Genomic DNA, 13867 nt, shown 5'->3' on the forward strand with positions numbered 1-13867 from the left:
CAGACGTGAAGCAAGACGACTGCGCTGTGTCTAGAGCTCGTCGTTCGTCCTTCAGGCAGCAGAAGTCGACGTTGTTCCAAGGTTGTTGTTGTTGCAAGGAGGAAAGGGAAAAAAGGGCAAAAAAAAAGAAAAAGGAAGGAGGCCCGGAAAAACACCGGAGCAACCTTAACCCGTGATTATGTAATTTATGACGTAAGCCCTGCGAGTTAAACGGGAATTTCAGCTTTATCTTTTCTTTTTTCTTCTTTTTCTTTTTCTTTTTTTTCCTTTTCTCGCTCTTTTTGATCTTCATCACCAAGAAAAAATAAAAGAAATAAAATAAAAAAAAAGGACAACAACTGTCAAGACTGCTATGCAAAGGGCGCTTCACCATCCTCTGGATTAACACTTGCAAGTAGATCATTTGAACACCAGAGCATTGGTTGTTCTTTGCGTTGTTCACTCCCATCACCTGCCCAGGCTTAGTTAGATGGATCCGTGACTGAGCCAGCCGTCACTTGTCGCCCTTTTTGTCGCCAGCCCGGATATTAAGTCGAGATCCCCCTATCAAGCCTCGCCTGGCTCTCGATATCCGGATGGTTTAAGACAGCATTCAGTCGACTCAACGACCAATCTCCCCTCCAGCCAGCCTCTATTTCGGAGCATGTTTCGCTCTAGATACTTCACTGTTGCCATTTACCCCTCTTGGGTCTAGCTTTCGCCTTTCTCCAGACCGGAGTCCATCCCTCAGCCAGTTGCGCGCAAGAGCAGTTTTCACGGCTACAAGGATATAAAACCGGGGCATATTTAGGTAGCTCCATTTGCCAGTCAACCGATAGTAGGACTGTTGCCGATTGCTTTTCGGGCCTGGAGCTACTCGATTGTACCCCTCACGATGAGTCTCAATCGCAAAGATGATAACCCGGATGACAGGGCCGCTCTGCGTCACGGCTTGACGCAGCTACCTGCCGGAGCTGCAGAGGTATTCCCACAGGCACAGGTTAGATCTTTCTTTTGATGGAATACGGCTTCTCTCTACCAGAATGACAATCGATGGGCTAACTGTGGCTTGAATTTCATTTTTATAGGTCAAGCAAAGAAATCCTGCTCTCGCTGCAGTGACGGACAGGTTAGCAGAGCCCGTCGTGGCGGCCTTCATTGGCGGTGGTGTTGCAGGCGCCGTGTCCAGAACGATTGTGTCCCCGCTGGAACGGCTGAAGATTCTCCTTCAGGTCCAGAGTGTTGGTCGAGAAGAATACAAACTCTCCATAAGCAAGGGTCTTGCCAAAATGTGGAGAGAAGAAGGCTGGAGAGGATTCATGCGTGGTAATGGAACAAACTGTATTCGAATTGTTCCATACTCCGCAGTCCAATTTGGAAGCTACAACTTATATAAAAAGGTACCGGGCATGGAAGGCGTTCTTCATTGCAAGAGGATATTGCTGGATGATGCTAACTGGCGTCAATCATAGGCATTTGAACCGACGCCTGGTGGAGAGCTGACTCCCCTGAGACGGCTTACATGTGGTGGACTCGCTGGTATAACTTCCGTTACTTTCACTTACCCGCTGGATATCGTACGCACCCGCCTTTCGATCCAGTCAGCATCCTTTGCGGAACTGAAAAACCAGCATCAAACAAAACTACCTGGGATGTATGAGACAATGCGCCTCATGTACAAGAATGAGGGTGGCATCGTTGCATTATACAGAGGAATTCTCCCTACCGTTGCCGGCGTGGCTCCTTACGTAAGTCTTGCCTCAAGGATTTCCCCAATGATCAAAAATATAGTATCGGCTGACCGTGTGAAAGGTTGGATTAAATTTCATGACATATGAATCTATACGAAAGGTCCTCACACCTGAAGGTGATGCAAATCCAAGTGCTCTGAGGAAGCTACTAGCAGGAGCCATATCAGGTGCTGTGGCTCAAACATGCACATATCCATTGTAAGTCTCTCCTGAACCGCCAATTCCACCAGACTCCCAAACTTACATGAACTCAAGTGATGTTCTCCGCCGTCGGTTCCAGATAAACACCATGTCTGGTATGGGATACAAATACACATCCATATTCGATGCCGTCCGAGTAATCGCTCTTGAAGAAGGCCTCCGCGGTTTCTACAAGGGCATCGTTCCTAACCTGCTAAAAGTTGCTCCAAGCATGGCCAGCAGCTGGCTCAGTTTTGAGCTTACACGGGATTTCTTCGTCGGTCTATCAAAATAGACCATCCTCGCTAACTACCAGATTTCCTTCGCAATCTCACGCATAGATTCATATATCTCCTCTGTTATGTCGATCTTCTTCGTGTTTCGATATTGGTTGGCATATAGAGCATCCTGGTGATTCCCTGACCCCAGTAACTTCCTTTCTACCTTCTCTTCCTCAAATAACTTCTCATCGTTTGCAGCATTCTCTCTTTTTTTCACATTTCTGTTTTTCAAAAAGCGGCGATTGGTTTCTCTCGAGGAAGACGGAACGACTAAATAGATGTAATTTTAGCTTTGGCCAGATCTAGGACTAGACTTTTCTTCGATTAGATAGAACTATTTTCCTTCGGTTTCCAAGGGTTTAATTCTAGCCTTAGAGAAATATTAATCTCATTGGCCTAGCTAATTCATGAAAAATATGTTTTATATATTTTATACACCCCTACTGATTTTTCACTGTGTCATCACCCTGATTGCCTGCAAAAGGATGGCAAAGACGAACGCCCTGCCAACGGATGGTATCTGTAAACAATCAAATATTTTCCCTAGCGCCTCTCCTGTTGCATTTGCGCCCATTATACCCATCAGAGCCGGTGGCATACCTCGGCTTATCAGTAGCGTCCGTGCCTTAATTCTGAGCTGTTCTTTCTGTTCCGGCGAGAGTGGAGGGGGATACGCCTTCAGATCCTCTTCTGTTGGAAAGCTACTTTTGTGTAGCTTGGTTATATACCCAGCGAGAGCCTCATCAGACGTATTACCATCAATTATTGAATCTTGGAGAAGAGTCCGAATAGCTTCCAAACTAGGGTTGCCCGGGCGGAGGAGGAAAGACTTTGAGGCGTTGAGCAGTCTCTTCCGAATATTCCATGCTGATGACAGACTGTACACTTCGTTTATCACAGCAAAAAGCAGCTCAACCACGACTACTGCTTCTTCCTCGGAAACCGGGGCGTAACTACGACCTTCTGAGCTTTTCTTTGGAGGTGGTTCCACATCACCCGAGCTAGCAGATCCGGGTTTATCCCTAGTGGCCGGCTCTTTGTTGGACTCAACATTGGCCTCTGAAGAAAGGGCTACATGCACTGTATCTGGGGTATCTGATGACGAAAGTGGTGTAACATTTCCTTCGTCAGCTAAATTCTCACACGAGCTCGCCAGCGAACTATCAGCATGAGTGATAGAAGTAGGCAATCCAGAGCCTATATCCCCTGATTCATTTTCTAGATGAGTTGGCTGTCGCTGGAAAGTCGCTCTAGGTCGATCTTGCAAGTTGCTCATTGATAGGTTCTTAGAGTGGGCTGTGACGTTGGTCACGGGTGATGGCAGTATATCCATTGAGGTCCCCCGTACAGCCGTAGGTCTGCTTGCTGCATTACTGCTGGCTCGCTTCCTGTTATCATTCCCCGATGCCCCGAATATTCCCGAGACTCCGCCGACGATGGCCTTTTTACTATTTGCAACACCCTTTGGCGCAGTCCCCAGGACGCCCATTACTCCTTTGCCAACGTTCTCAAAAACAGCCACAGGTGCTGCGAATGGAAACCCAGACTTTGATGAAGCGGACTCTGGCTCAAGACCGGATTGTCGTCCTTTTTCCAAAAACTTCTTCATCCCCTCACACTCTGCTAGCTGCTCATATTGCAAAGCTGTCTGGAGGTATTTCTCAAGAGAAACTCGTAAGCCATTCCTGTTTCTACCTTTCCACCCGGGTAATTCATTATGATGTAGCGAGAAATCAGAAATTCCAGATACAACAGAAATTCGTCGTAGAGTCTCATGCAGTATTTCAAAGTCGCTATATTTCCTGGCAATCATCCAGCCAGTGAGCTTAGGGTTGCTGGGTTCAATCTGGATCAAATACTCGCTCGTTGGTTTTGAGCGAATATTACTTTTATCATCTTCGTTGAAATCTTCGATAATGGCAACCGAAGAGCCGCGAAACTGTGAAGTTTGCATTGTAATTAGGGAGGTGGCAGAAGTATTCAAGATTGGCGTTGGTTGGCTGTCAAGGGGGGGATTATCGAGTGAATCTTCGTTGAGACTGGTACTCGAGCCAGGAGTAGGCTGGTGGTCAGTAGTATTAGATGAGGAGGAGTCAGTAGGTAAATGTGTATATACGGCAGAATTCCCGCTGGTCTCCTCAGAGTCTGCTGCTCTAGGTATTTCTTTTGGCATTGCTATTGCGCTGATGTCCTCATGCTGTGCAAAATCAGCATCGAAAGGCTGCCTCATAGGTTGCACCTGTTCGGCTAGCTTTTGATCCCCAAGATTAGTAACAATATTGGAGACCTTCCCTTCCAGTACGTTGGCCGTTGGGGTACCGGTACTGGTCGGGTTTTTCTGCTTGACATTGTCCGCTTGTTCAAGCCCGGCGTCAATAGCGTTCAAAAGCTGCGGTTCCCCTTCCTCGAGTAGATACACAATCCACGTATTGATATACTCTGCATCAGAGCACATGTCTATTGTGGGCTGCAGTATCAACCGAGACAGGACTTCACGCAGAAAAATGCGAAGAGGACCACAGTTATAAACTGATGGCTCAAGGAAGGTTTTAAGTATATCTGTTCCAACGAGACCAAGCTTTTTCTCTTGTTGGGTGGACGACAAAACATTGGCTAGACTACTTTCTGGGTTTTGTCCAGGTATTCGTCTATAGAGTCGGCCACGGGCCTAGAGCCCGTTGTGGCTGTACCAACAGCAGCAGACAGTTCACTGAAGAATACAATCATGAAGGATGTTGAATTGGTTGCAAACTGCAGAAACATGTCGGCCGGCCGTTTGCGAGAAATACGAGATGATACAGCCAGGACCATGCTCACGAGCGTATTGCGGCATGCTTCAGGGAACTCATCTTCAGAAGGTAAAATAGGCTTATACCACCAGCTAACAACATGATTAGCCTCATATTTACCATTCGAGAGCCCCAGGGGTATTGTCAAGCTCACCTTACATAGTCTGCAATTACCGAATTTGTTAAAGCAGTCAATGCGGCTTCTGTTGCTGGTCCCATCCTTGAGTAATCCAGGGAGGACTCCCCTGGTCTATTAAGAGTGTCTTCATCATCGTCCTGCTTTGAGCCATTGTCAGCGTACAGCGCCGTCAATCTGTTGGCTACCTCTAAGCTAAGTTCATGTCGTTTGCGCTTTGCTGCCCCTTCATTATCTCCGTTTGTAACATTGTCCTGTCCTTCCCACCATATGTACAGGATGACCCCTCCAATAGCACCAACGAGAAGAAGGGCAAGTCTGCCGAACAGCACATAAGACACAGCAACAACTCCGGCTGAGATTGAAATCAAAGTTGTCCTATCTGCATGTGCAACGAAGAGGCTGACTTGGTCGACGAGTGACTGCGAATTAGAGCTCTGCGGTACTGTGGCGGACTTGGGTTGGGCAAGGGATTCGTTAGACGCAGTGATGGCGGTGTCATCTTCTTTCGTAGCCATGACTTGGTTTTTTGTCTATGTCAATTATGCGCTCGAGCAAGCACTATATCCGCTGAAGTGCATTCTATTCCCGGGGGGCCAGCGTTGGCAGCAGCCCTGGTAACGTTGGTCAAAGGGTAGAAATCAACTTTCTCAAGACACAATGCGCATGCTTCGAAAGGATAGGCGGGATCAAGGCTAGGAGGAGCTGTGAAACGGCCTCACTTCCATCTCAAACAGTGGCCACTCACCGCAGCATTAGTGTTGGTAGCTGCTGGAGCTCCATGCCTTGTCCGTCTGTTTGATAGATCTGGCGATAAGGAGGCGAGGCGTCAGTCACGTGGACGCATCTCCATCTATGGGTCCAACGACTGCTGGAGCCACCGCTCTCGCAACGACTGGTCTGCCAGCCCTCTATTCGGGTGTCCAAGCCTCTGCCAGACAGGCAATTAGAGACATATGATGCAAGCATTCAATCAATTCTCACAACGACATCAACTTATCAAAAAGCCGAAGTGGAAAAAGGAATAAAACAGTGACACGTGATGCTCATGTGCCTTGGCGGGTCAAACCGGCACGGACGGGCTTGGCATTGATGAGTCAGCAGAGGTTCCTCTCTTTTCTTCCCTAACAATTTTTTTTTTTCTGCTTTGAAATTCGACCGGAGCAAGAGCGTCATCGAGAGTTGCATCTTTCATCTTTCCTATCGACAGTCACCATAGAGAACAGTCGAGTTCATCGGCATCCTGTCAATCCTCAATAATAGACTAATATATAATACTATTTTATTCTGTTTGGCCTCACTCAGGGCTAGGGTTAATCCCTTGTGTCGTGTTAGCGAAAGGACGTCGATTCGGCTACTCCTCTTCTCCGTGTCAGAAGAACGATGAAGGTCTTCGAGTCCACATGCACCTTTGACTACTCCTGGGACGAGGTTTCCACGGCCAACTGGCGTAAATATTGTCCCTGGAATGAGAAGTCCACCCATGTCGTGGCGGTGGACGTGCTCTCCCACGATATCAACCCAGAATCTGGCATAGTGAGTCCCTCCGGCGCACATCGGTAATGATTACGCTGGGCAAACTGGCTAACCATATGGCTTCTCTCATCATAGCTACGAACTGAGCGTCTGATAACATGCAACCAATCAGCCCCTCAATGGATTCTTAAACTGTTTGGAGGCAGCTCGACATCCCATGTCTACGAGGTATCCTACGTTGATCCACGGTCGAAGAAAGTCACCATGTGCTCTACGAATCTATCATGGGCCAACGTCCTGAAGGTGCGAGAGGTTGTTACCTATCAACCATCAAGCTCGATGCCCGGCAGCAAAACGGACTTTAGGCAGGAGGCCCAAATTACTGCTATGTGCAGCGGCTGGCAGAAGATCAAGAACAAAATCGAGGACGTGAGTGTGGAGACTTTTAGCCAGAACGCGAAAAAGGGCCGCGAAGGCTTCGAATCCGTCCTTGAGATGAGCCGGCGAGTTTTCTTGGAACACAAGAAAGAAATGGAGGCCCAGCGCGCACACCAATAGCCCACGATGCTACGGCTAATACTACCAACAACCGTTCAATCTCCTAACACTCGGTCCAGCCTATTACTCGATCGGCAGCTACCGACCACGTTTGCCACGCAATCGTTGACATCGATCTTGAGAACCCAGAGTATCTCCACTCTACATCTTTATACCAGCGGAGTTACGGTTTTGACTTTGTTTCCTGTGAGCGATTTGCGTTTACTTTAAATCACGACCCCATCAAAAAAGAAAGACCGTGCTTTTATTTGACATTTGGCGTTGGATACCATTTTCTTTTTGTTCATCTGGGTGGTTAAATAAAAATGGGAACGGCGCAACTCGGCTTAGATGAGCGTTCCCTTCTATTATTTTTTATTTTTCTTTTATTCCCTGTTTTTTTTTCTTATATATATTTTCCTTCTCCCCCTCGTTTAGACCTCTCCTTTATGTGCAAGATATCGATGTCTGATTGTACACTATATACATTATACAAGAGTGGAGGCAACTTTAGAGGCTAGCAGTATAGCACACAAATACATGTCATGATGACCGTAAAGGGCTATTATTTTTAGTATCTGTTAAGCAGCAAGTTGATATTAATAATAAACTGGGAAATGGTAAAACGGGTGCGCTGGGTATATGTTCATTAGATCGTCATAATGTGTAGTCCACTCTTATCAACGTTAGACATTAACTAATTACAAAAGATTGACCCGAACTATATCGCTTAACCCAGGAGTCCACCTAAAACCATACGTCCAACTCCAGCGACCTCGCTCTTCGCGCTGGCCCGGCTGGCGTCTTCAAACTCTCTGACAATACCACTTACGATCACTTTCCGTAGCTTTGCGTCAGCCTTGGTAAAGAGTTCGCCCATAGCAGCATTGCAAAGGCTAGGGTGAGAAACAAGGGAGACCAGCCTCGAATAGCAGTCGATAAGCACGTCGCATAGAGTGGCGAATATCTCAAAGTAGTCCGGGTCAAACGGTAACGAAGGCGTAAGGAGGAATGTGTATTCTTCACCAGGGAGTAGATCCTGTGACTCAGAGTTAGACGGGAACGTGGAGACTGCAGAGGTGCCGCCTGCGGAGGCCATGTTGCCCATGGGCTTAAGTTCAGAGTGGTGATCTACTCCTCCAGATTGCATGGGCAGACCAATCTCGGTAGCTGAGCTTGTCCGTCTCACCTTGGTGGACTGGCCTGACCGCTTGAACATGTGCGGCAGCCTTGCACGGGCCAGAGTTGCAGCAGGTCCCCCATCCACGGAATGGATCTGTTGGAAGGATTCGAACTCGAGTAGGAGAGCGTTGAGGGATTTGAGGTATTCGGAGAGTCCCGAGCTGACATCCAGTATCGGCGGGAGGGAGAAGCCCAGGAAAAGGAAATTTATGGCGCGGCGCGTGAGCTTTCGTTTTTCAAAGTAGGGCATGCGGGCGAGATCTGCTTTGGAGAAGTGTGTGGTATTGAACCAGTATACTCTGCCATTGTGACTGTCATCCAGTTGATAGAATGTCAGCACTACGCTCCACCAACTAGAAGGACAATGGCCGGAAAAGGGGAGGAGCCAGGCATCTCACGCGCTACGTAGGTAATCGAGGGTCTGTATCCGTTTTGATGCGGTTTCGTGTATGTGGGAGTATATATTAGTGGCGCTCTGGGGTCCAAGGTTGTTGCTCCCTGTTATGGGGGTAGATATAGTGGAGGAAGAATTGAATCCCTAGACATGTTTAGATGCCAGAAAAAGAGGCACAGCAGGTAAGCATTGGAATAATACAGCAAGATTTACCTCTCTGGCTCTAGTGTCCGGGGGAGGAGCAAGGAAGTCTCTCCCGGACATGATAGCCTTGACATGGAGCGCAGCCGAGTACTCCAGCTTTGCGGCTTTGGAGAGATACGAAGGTATAAAAAGGTAAAAAAAAAAAAAAAAAAAAAAAAAAAAGGAGGAGGAAAGAGGGAGAGAGAAGAGGGAGAGAGACAGAGAAGCAAAAGATAGGAGAGCAAAGGGGAGGTCAACGTACAGTGTTGTGAGCCGACGCCTTCTCGGTCTCGAGCTTGGGCATCTTTATAGCGGACTGCATCTTTCGACTGTCAAGGGTGTGGGACCCCCCTCCTCTCACGCGGGAACCGATGGTACATGCTAAGTCCTCGATGGACCAAGAGACGGGTACGCTACAGCGCCTCTCGAAGGGCTGGTGGGAGCGCGGTGGTCGACCTGTTGGAGATGAACGCTAATGCGAGCCTTCGATGTTGGAAGAACCAGGGCCGCCGCAGCGCAGGATGACGGAAGACAAGCAGCGGCGCCGTCGGAAAATACGGTACGTGACAAGACCGGCGGCGGGTCAGGGGCAAAGTTACCACAGCTGGCCATACAAGCAGGGGGCAAAGTTACCGAGGTTGCGTGTAACGATGACGTATCGTCGGGGCAATGGGATATGCTTAGTCATCCAGGCCCCCCCGGTGGGCTCCCCTGTTTGGTGACTTTTGCGTCGAAACGAGCCAAAAGCGAACGAACGAGCGAAACCGACGAGCGCAAGACCGGACAGACTGGAACAAAGTAATACGATGGCGAGCGCCACCTGGAGGATCGACTGAGCTGGGACACGGAGTCGTCGACGGCTGGATCACACGCGATCACTTGCTCCTTTCTGCTGCGAGACGTGTGCTCGCTCGACCGACCACTTTGTGCTGGTGTCTGTTCTGTTGACGTTGAGATGGCGGCGTTTGAGCGCGGGGCACTCCCACGGCCGGGACAATGGCCAGCAGACCCCCAGGAGGATGTCGAGATATCCAAGGACAGGATCTGGGTAGACGGCTGCTTTGACTTCAGCCACCACGGTTCGTTCGCCAATTGATTTGATGTACTGCTTACAGCTTCGTCGTCGTCTTCTGTGGGCGGTTGTTCTAATCAGCTGGGTTAGGCCATGCGGGGGCCATGCTACAGGCTCGCAGACTGGGAAAGGAGCTGCTCGTTGGTGTGCATTCAGACGAGGAGATATCGGACAATAAGGGGCCTACCGTCATGACCCTTGCTGAACGGTTGGTCAATCAGTACTCCTACGGCTTTCAAGCAGGACTCCCTTTGTTTTCTTTTTCGCTCTCTTGCTGCTCTATTCTTCTTCTTTGCTTGAAGTTGCTGATTAGGCCTGAAGGATTGCTGCTGTGGATGCTTGTCGATGGTCAACAAAGTCCATCCCGTACGCTCCATATGTTACTTCTCTAGACTGGATATCTCATTATGGATGCCAGTATGTTGTTCATGGAGACGACATCACCTCAGACAGTGATGGCAACGACTGCTATCGGTTTGTCAAGGAGGCAGGCCGCTTTCTAGTGGTGAAGCGTACCCCTGGCATCTCGACCACTGACCTGGTTGGCCGCATGCTTCTCTGCACGAAGACTCACTTTATCAAGTCCCTTCTAGCTTATATCACAGGAAAGGAGGGCTCCGGAACTCCTGAGGAGATGGAGGAGGCTGGAAAGAGTCATTTCCAGCGTATCAGAGACTATGCCACAGACGAGACAGGGCTACGCCCTGGGCCTGAGGTCTGGCATTGGAATGGTCCATCAACTTTAAGCAGCACACCTGCAACTGGTGGAGCACATGAGCAGCTGCAGCAGTTGGTTGAAGGTGTAAAGCCAAAACCAGGACAGAAGATTGTCTATGTTGACGGTGGCTTCGACTTGTTTTCGTCTGGCCATATCGAGTTTCTCCGCTGCGTGCACTTTGCAGAAGAAAAGGAAGGAGATGCTCGTGGGTGGTTCCACCCAGACCAAGTGGCACAGAGAGTAAAGGAACACGGTGAGGATTACGGGCCCGCATATATCGTGGCCGGCGTGCATGACGACGAGGTAATCAATCGCTGGAAAGGTCTGAATTATCCAATCATGAACATTTTCGAACGAGGTCTCTGTGTCCTCCAGTGTCGTGTAAGCATGGCCCGTCCCTTCATAAGTTCGTACAAGGCTAATGTTTCCTGAAGTATATAAATGCTGTCGTGTTTGCTGCCCCTTTTACTCCAACCGAAGCATACCTAAGCGCCCTGCCCTTTGGAATGGCTGATGTGGTGTACCATGGCCCTACCACTTTCATCCCTCTAACCTTTGATCCGTATGAAGAACCCAGGAAATTAGGGATATTCAAAGAAATCGGCAATCATCAATTCCAAAACGTCAATGCTGGAGAAATAGTACAGCGAATCATGACAGCGAGAGCAGCCTTCGAGGAACGACAAAGGATCAAAATGCTCAAGAGTATTAACGAGGCAGAGGTTAAGAAGCAGGAGGAAGCAGCTAAGTTGTCTGGAAAAGGTAATTAGAAGTATGGGATAGTCCATACTAATAACGTCTTCTTGCATAAGATTTATGATATATAGATAAAGCTATAAAACATATATGATATACATGACCTTTCACCACAGAGAGCTTCGTGCATGATAGGAAACAATATAGTACTAAAAATAAACATAGACCGAACGGATAGTTAAGCCAGTTAAACTTGTGCCAGCATCCTCTTTGCAAGTTGGCAGACTTCCTCGCGCTGTCTCTTTCTCTGGTCCATAGATTTCTATATATAGGTTATAGTCGTTAGTGACATCAGTGGCCCAGGAAAAGAGAAGGTAAATGTATACAATACCTTTTGACGGGCTTTCAATTGTTTTACTGAATTTTCTGCCAACAATGTAACGGCTTGATGCTGTTTTTGCAGTTCATCCCGCATAGCTCCCTGCTTAGACTGCTGTTTGTCGAATAAACCAGCAGCACGGTTCAATCTCTTCTTCATCACCTTCTTCTTCGGATCTTTGGTGATACCAGCCCTTTTCACACCAAGAACCTCAACAGCAAGACAGATTATTTTCTGCTGTACTTTCTCCCATTCGCCCCACAATCGCTCCAGGGAACGATTTTCGGCTTCTATCTTGCTCGAGAATGCGGTTCGATCAAAGCCGAACACCTCTACTGAATCTAACTCTGCAGGTTGACCCCCAGCAGTACTCTCGCCTAGCACTGGCGCCCCGATATGGCTTAACACCTTTGTATAGTTAGCCTGGAATTCGTCTGCCCTCTTAACGTATGCTGTAGCCATCTCATCGAGGCGAGTTTTCATGGAGTCCTCAGTGTTTGAGATTGCTGCAGAAAGCTCTTCTGCCATATCCTCTCGGGCGGACTCCAGCAGATCTGTTGCCAGCAGTCAGAGGAATTCTTGTTGTGCTGCATTAACTACGTCGTTTTTCATACTGACCAATGAACGAGTCCAGAACCGTTTGCCCATCGTTTAGCTCCTCAGTAGGTGGGTATGGCCTGGCTGTATCTGTTCTTGAGTCCGGGATATCTGAGGGCTCCATATCGATGCTAGATCTGAGTCTCCTCATACTCGCATTGGCTTTAGCATATGGAGTTTGACCGGGCGAACACTGCAGTGCCGAGTTCCGGGTGGTTCGACCCTTGTATATAGAGCGGTAGCAGTGTGACTCGGCCATTAGACCGTTGTGTATGGGGCTTTGGAAGAGTAATGGCAAATATGGTATTCTGTAGAATAGAAACCTGGAAGACAAAAAGTTGTGGTTGAAGGTATGTAGTGAAGATTTCCTATTTGGGTCTCCATACGGGTAGGGCCAATGCGCACAGTCTGAAATAGCCACCACTGCATCTTATAATTCGGCCGGGTATCAGAAACATAGCTGAGAAAAGCAAACTAGAAATCCAGGGTATAATTAGGAGTGCATATGTATGTATTACATCCTTCGGTCCATGCTTATCCCAAAGAGCATACATGTATAGACAAATTTACAGCCTATTAGTGGAAAAAGAGAGACACATAAATCCAGAAGTTGACCCTCTCAGTAACGCCGACTATTGTAACATATCCTGACATATCTCTCTGATTGCGAATAGATTCGATCATTGCTCTGCCTGCACGACCAGGCCCTTCTCTTCGAGAAGCTTAGACAGCTCTCCATTCTGATGCATAGTCATCAAGATATCACAACCACCAATGAACTCCTTCTCGACGTATAGTTGGGGAATAGTTGGCCAGTCAGAATATTCCTTAATCCCTAATATGAAACAAAAACCAACAAGTTAGCCATATAATTCAATTACCACTACCGTATTGCAATTGTGCAATTGTGCCTACCTTGTCTTAGCTCGGGGTCCTCGAGCACATTGAATGCTGTGAACTTCTTTGGGTCCAGCCCCTGTAGACCCAGAACCTGAATGCTAGCCCTTGAAAACCCGCACTGCGGTGTCTCTGGGGTGCCTTTCATAAACAGGACAACAGGCGCCGAGGCTACAGCTTTATCAATGGCGGATCGGGTTTCATCGGAGAGTAGGCGTATTTGCAAAGGAGTGAGTCCGAACCTCTTCGTCGCCGGGGTAGGTAGGCGGGTGAATCGAAGAAGCTGTCGAGAGGGTGAGCGAGTGCTAATATAGGGTAACATAACTGTGGTGTAATCCTTACCGACGAAACTGATAGTCTAGAAGCCATGTTGCTTTCTGCCACTTAGATTAAGGGTCTCGTTAAAAAACAAAAAAGAAGGAAAATAGACTTGGAATAACCAGACAATAGTTAACAATAACAACGAAGTCGCCGGATGTTCTTGGGGAACTTTTTTGCATCTCCAGAGCTTGGCCATATAAAACCACGGATATTATTAATTAGATTGGCCAATCAAGCGGCAAGAACTTTGCATGGATAACTATATGCATCTCTGTTAGAGGAACCAAAACGAAACCTGA

At 48.0% G+C, this 13867-nt stretch overlaps 7 protein-coding genes across 7 annotated transcripts; 3 read left to right on the top strand and 4 right to left on the bottom strand.

Annotated features, from left to right (window-relative positions):
* Positions 1-874: 874 nt before the first annotated feature.
* On the top strand, positions 875-2205 carry ARB_02643 (uncharacterized protein; the record flags this gene model as incomplete). The annotated part of the gene is made up of 5 exons (XM_003011075.1): positions 875-979; positions 1068-1379; positions 1452-1727; positions 1792-1928; positions 1986-2205. The coding sequence occupies 5 exons, from the start codon at positions 875-877 to the stop codon at positions 2203-2205; spliced, it is 1050 nt and encodes a 349-aa protein (XP_003011121.1).
* A 437-nt stretch (positions 2206-2642) lies between these two features.
* Positions 2643-5634, bottom strand: ARB_02644 (PX domain protein; the record flags this gene model as incomplete). The annotated part of the gene is made up of 3 exons (XM_003011076.1): positions 2643-4804; positions 4882-5072; positions 5135-5634. The coding sequence occupies 3 exons, from the start codon at positions 5632-5634 to the stop codon at positions 2643-2645; spliced, it is 2853 nt and encodes a 950-aa protein (XP_003011122.1).
* An 865-nt stretch (positions 5635-6499) lies between these two features.
* ARB_02645 (uncharacterized protein) lies at positions 6500-7150 on the top strand (the record flags this gene model as incomplete). The annotated part of the gene is made up of 2 exons (XM_003011077.1): positions 6500-6652; positions 6728-7150. 2 exons carry the CDS (start codon positions 6500-6502, stop codon positions 7148-7150), a joined length of 576 nt encoding a protein of 191 aa, XP_003011123.1.
* Positions 7151-7859: 709 nt separating this feature from the next.
* Positions 7860-8561, bottom strand: ARB_02646 (uncharacterized protein; the record flags this gene model as incomplete). The annotated part of the gene is made up of 1 exon (XM_003011078.1): positions 7860-8561. The coding sequence occupies one exon, from the start codon at positions 8559-8561 to the stop codon at positions 7860-7862; it is 702 nt and encodes a 233-aa protein (XP_003011124.1).
* Positions 8562-10064: 1503 nt separating this feature from the next.
* On the top strand, positions 10065-11448 carry ARB_02647 (uncharacterized protein; the record flags this gene model as incomplete). The annotated part of the gene is made up of 3 exons (XM_003011079.1): positions 10065-10326; positions 10353-11059; positions 11113-11448. The coding sequence occupies 3 exons, from the start codon at positions 10065-10067 to the stop codon at positions 11446-11448; spliced, it is 1305 nt and encodes a 434-aa protein (XP_003011125.1).
* A 173-nt stretch (positions 11449-11621) lies between these two features.
* Positions 11622-12609, bottom strand: ARB_02648 (uncharacterized protein; the record flags this gene model as incomplete). The annotated part of the gene is made up of 3 exons (XM_003011080.1): positions 11622-11696; positions 11766-12307; positions 12372-12609. The coding sequence occupies 3 exons, from the start codon at positions 12607-12609 to the stop codon at positions 11622-11624; spliced, it is 855 nt and encodes a 284-aa protein (XP_003011126.1).
* Positions 12610-13030: 421 nt separating this feature from the next.
* On the bottom strand, positions 13031-13569 carry ARB_02649 (uncharacterized protein; the record flags this gene model as incomplete). Its single annotated transcript, XM_003011081.1, has 2 exons — positions 13031-13185; positions 13266-13569. The coding sequence occupies 2 exons, from the start codon at positions 13567-13569 to the stop codon at positions 13031-13033; spliced, it is 459 nt and encodes a 152-aa protein (XP_003011127.1).
* Between the last annotated feature and the right edge of the window lie 298 nt (positions 13570-13867).

Source organism: Trichophyton benhamiae (assembly GCF_000151125.1).
Source record: "Trichophyton benhamiae CBS 112371 chromosome Unknown contig01462.26, whole genome shotgun sequence".
Taxonomy (NCBI): domain Eukaryota; kingdom Fungi; phylum Ascomycota; class Eurotiomycetes; order Onygenales; family Arthrodermataceae; genus Trichophyton; species Trichophyton benhamiae.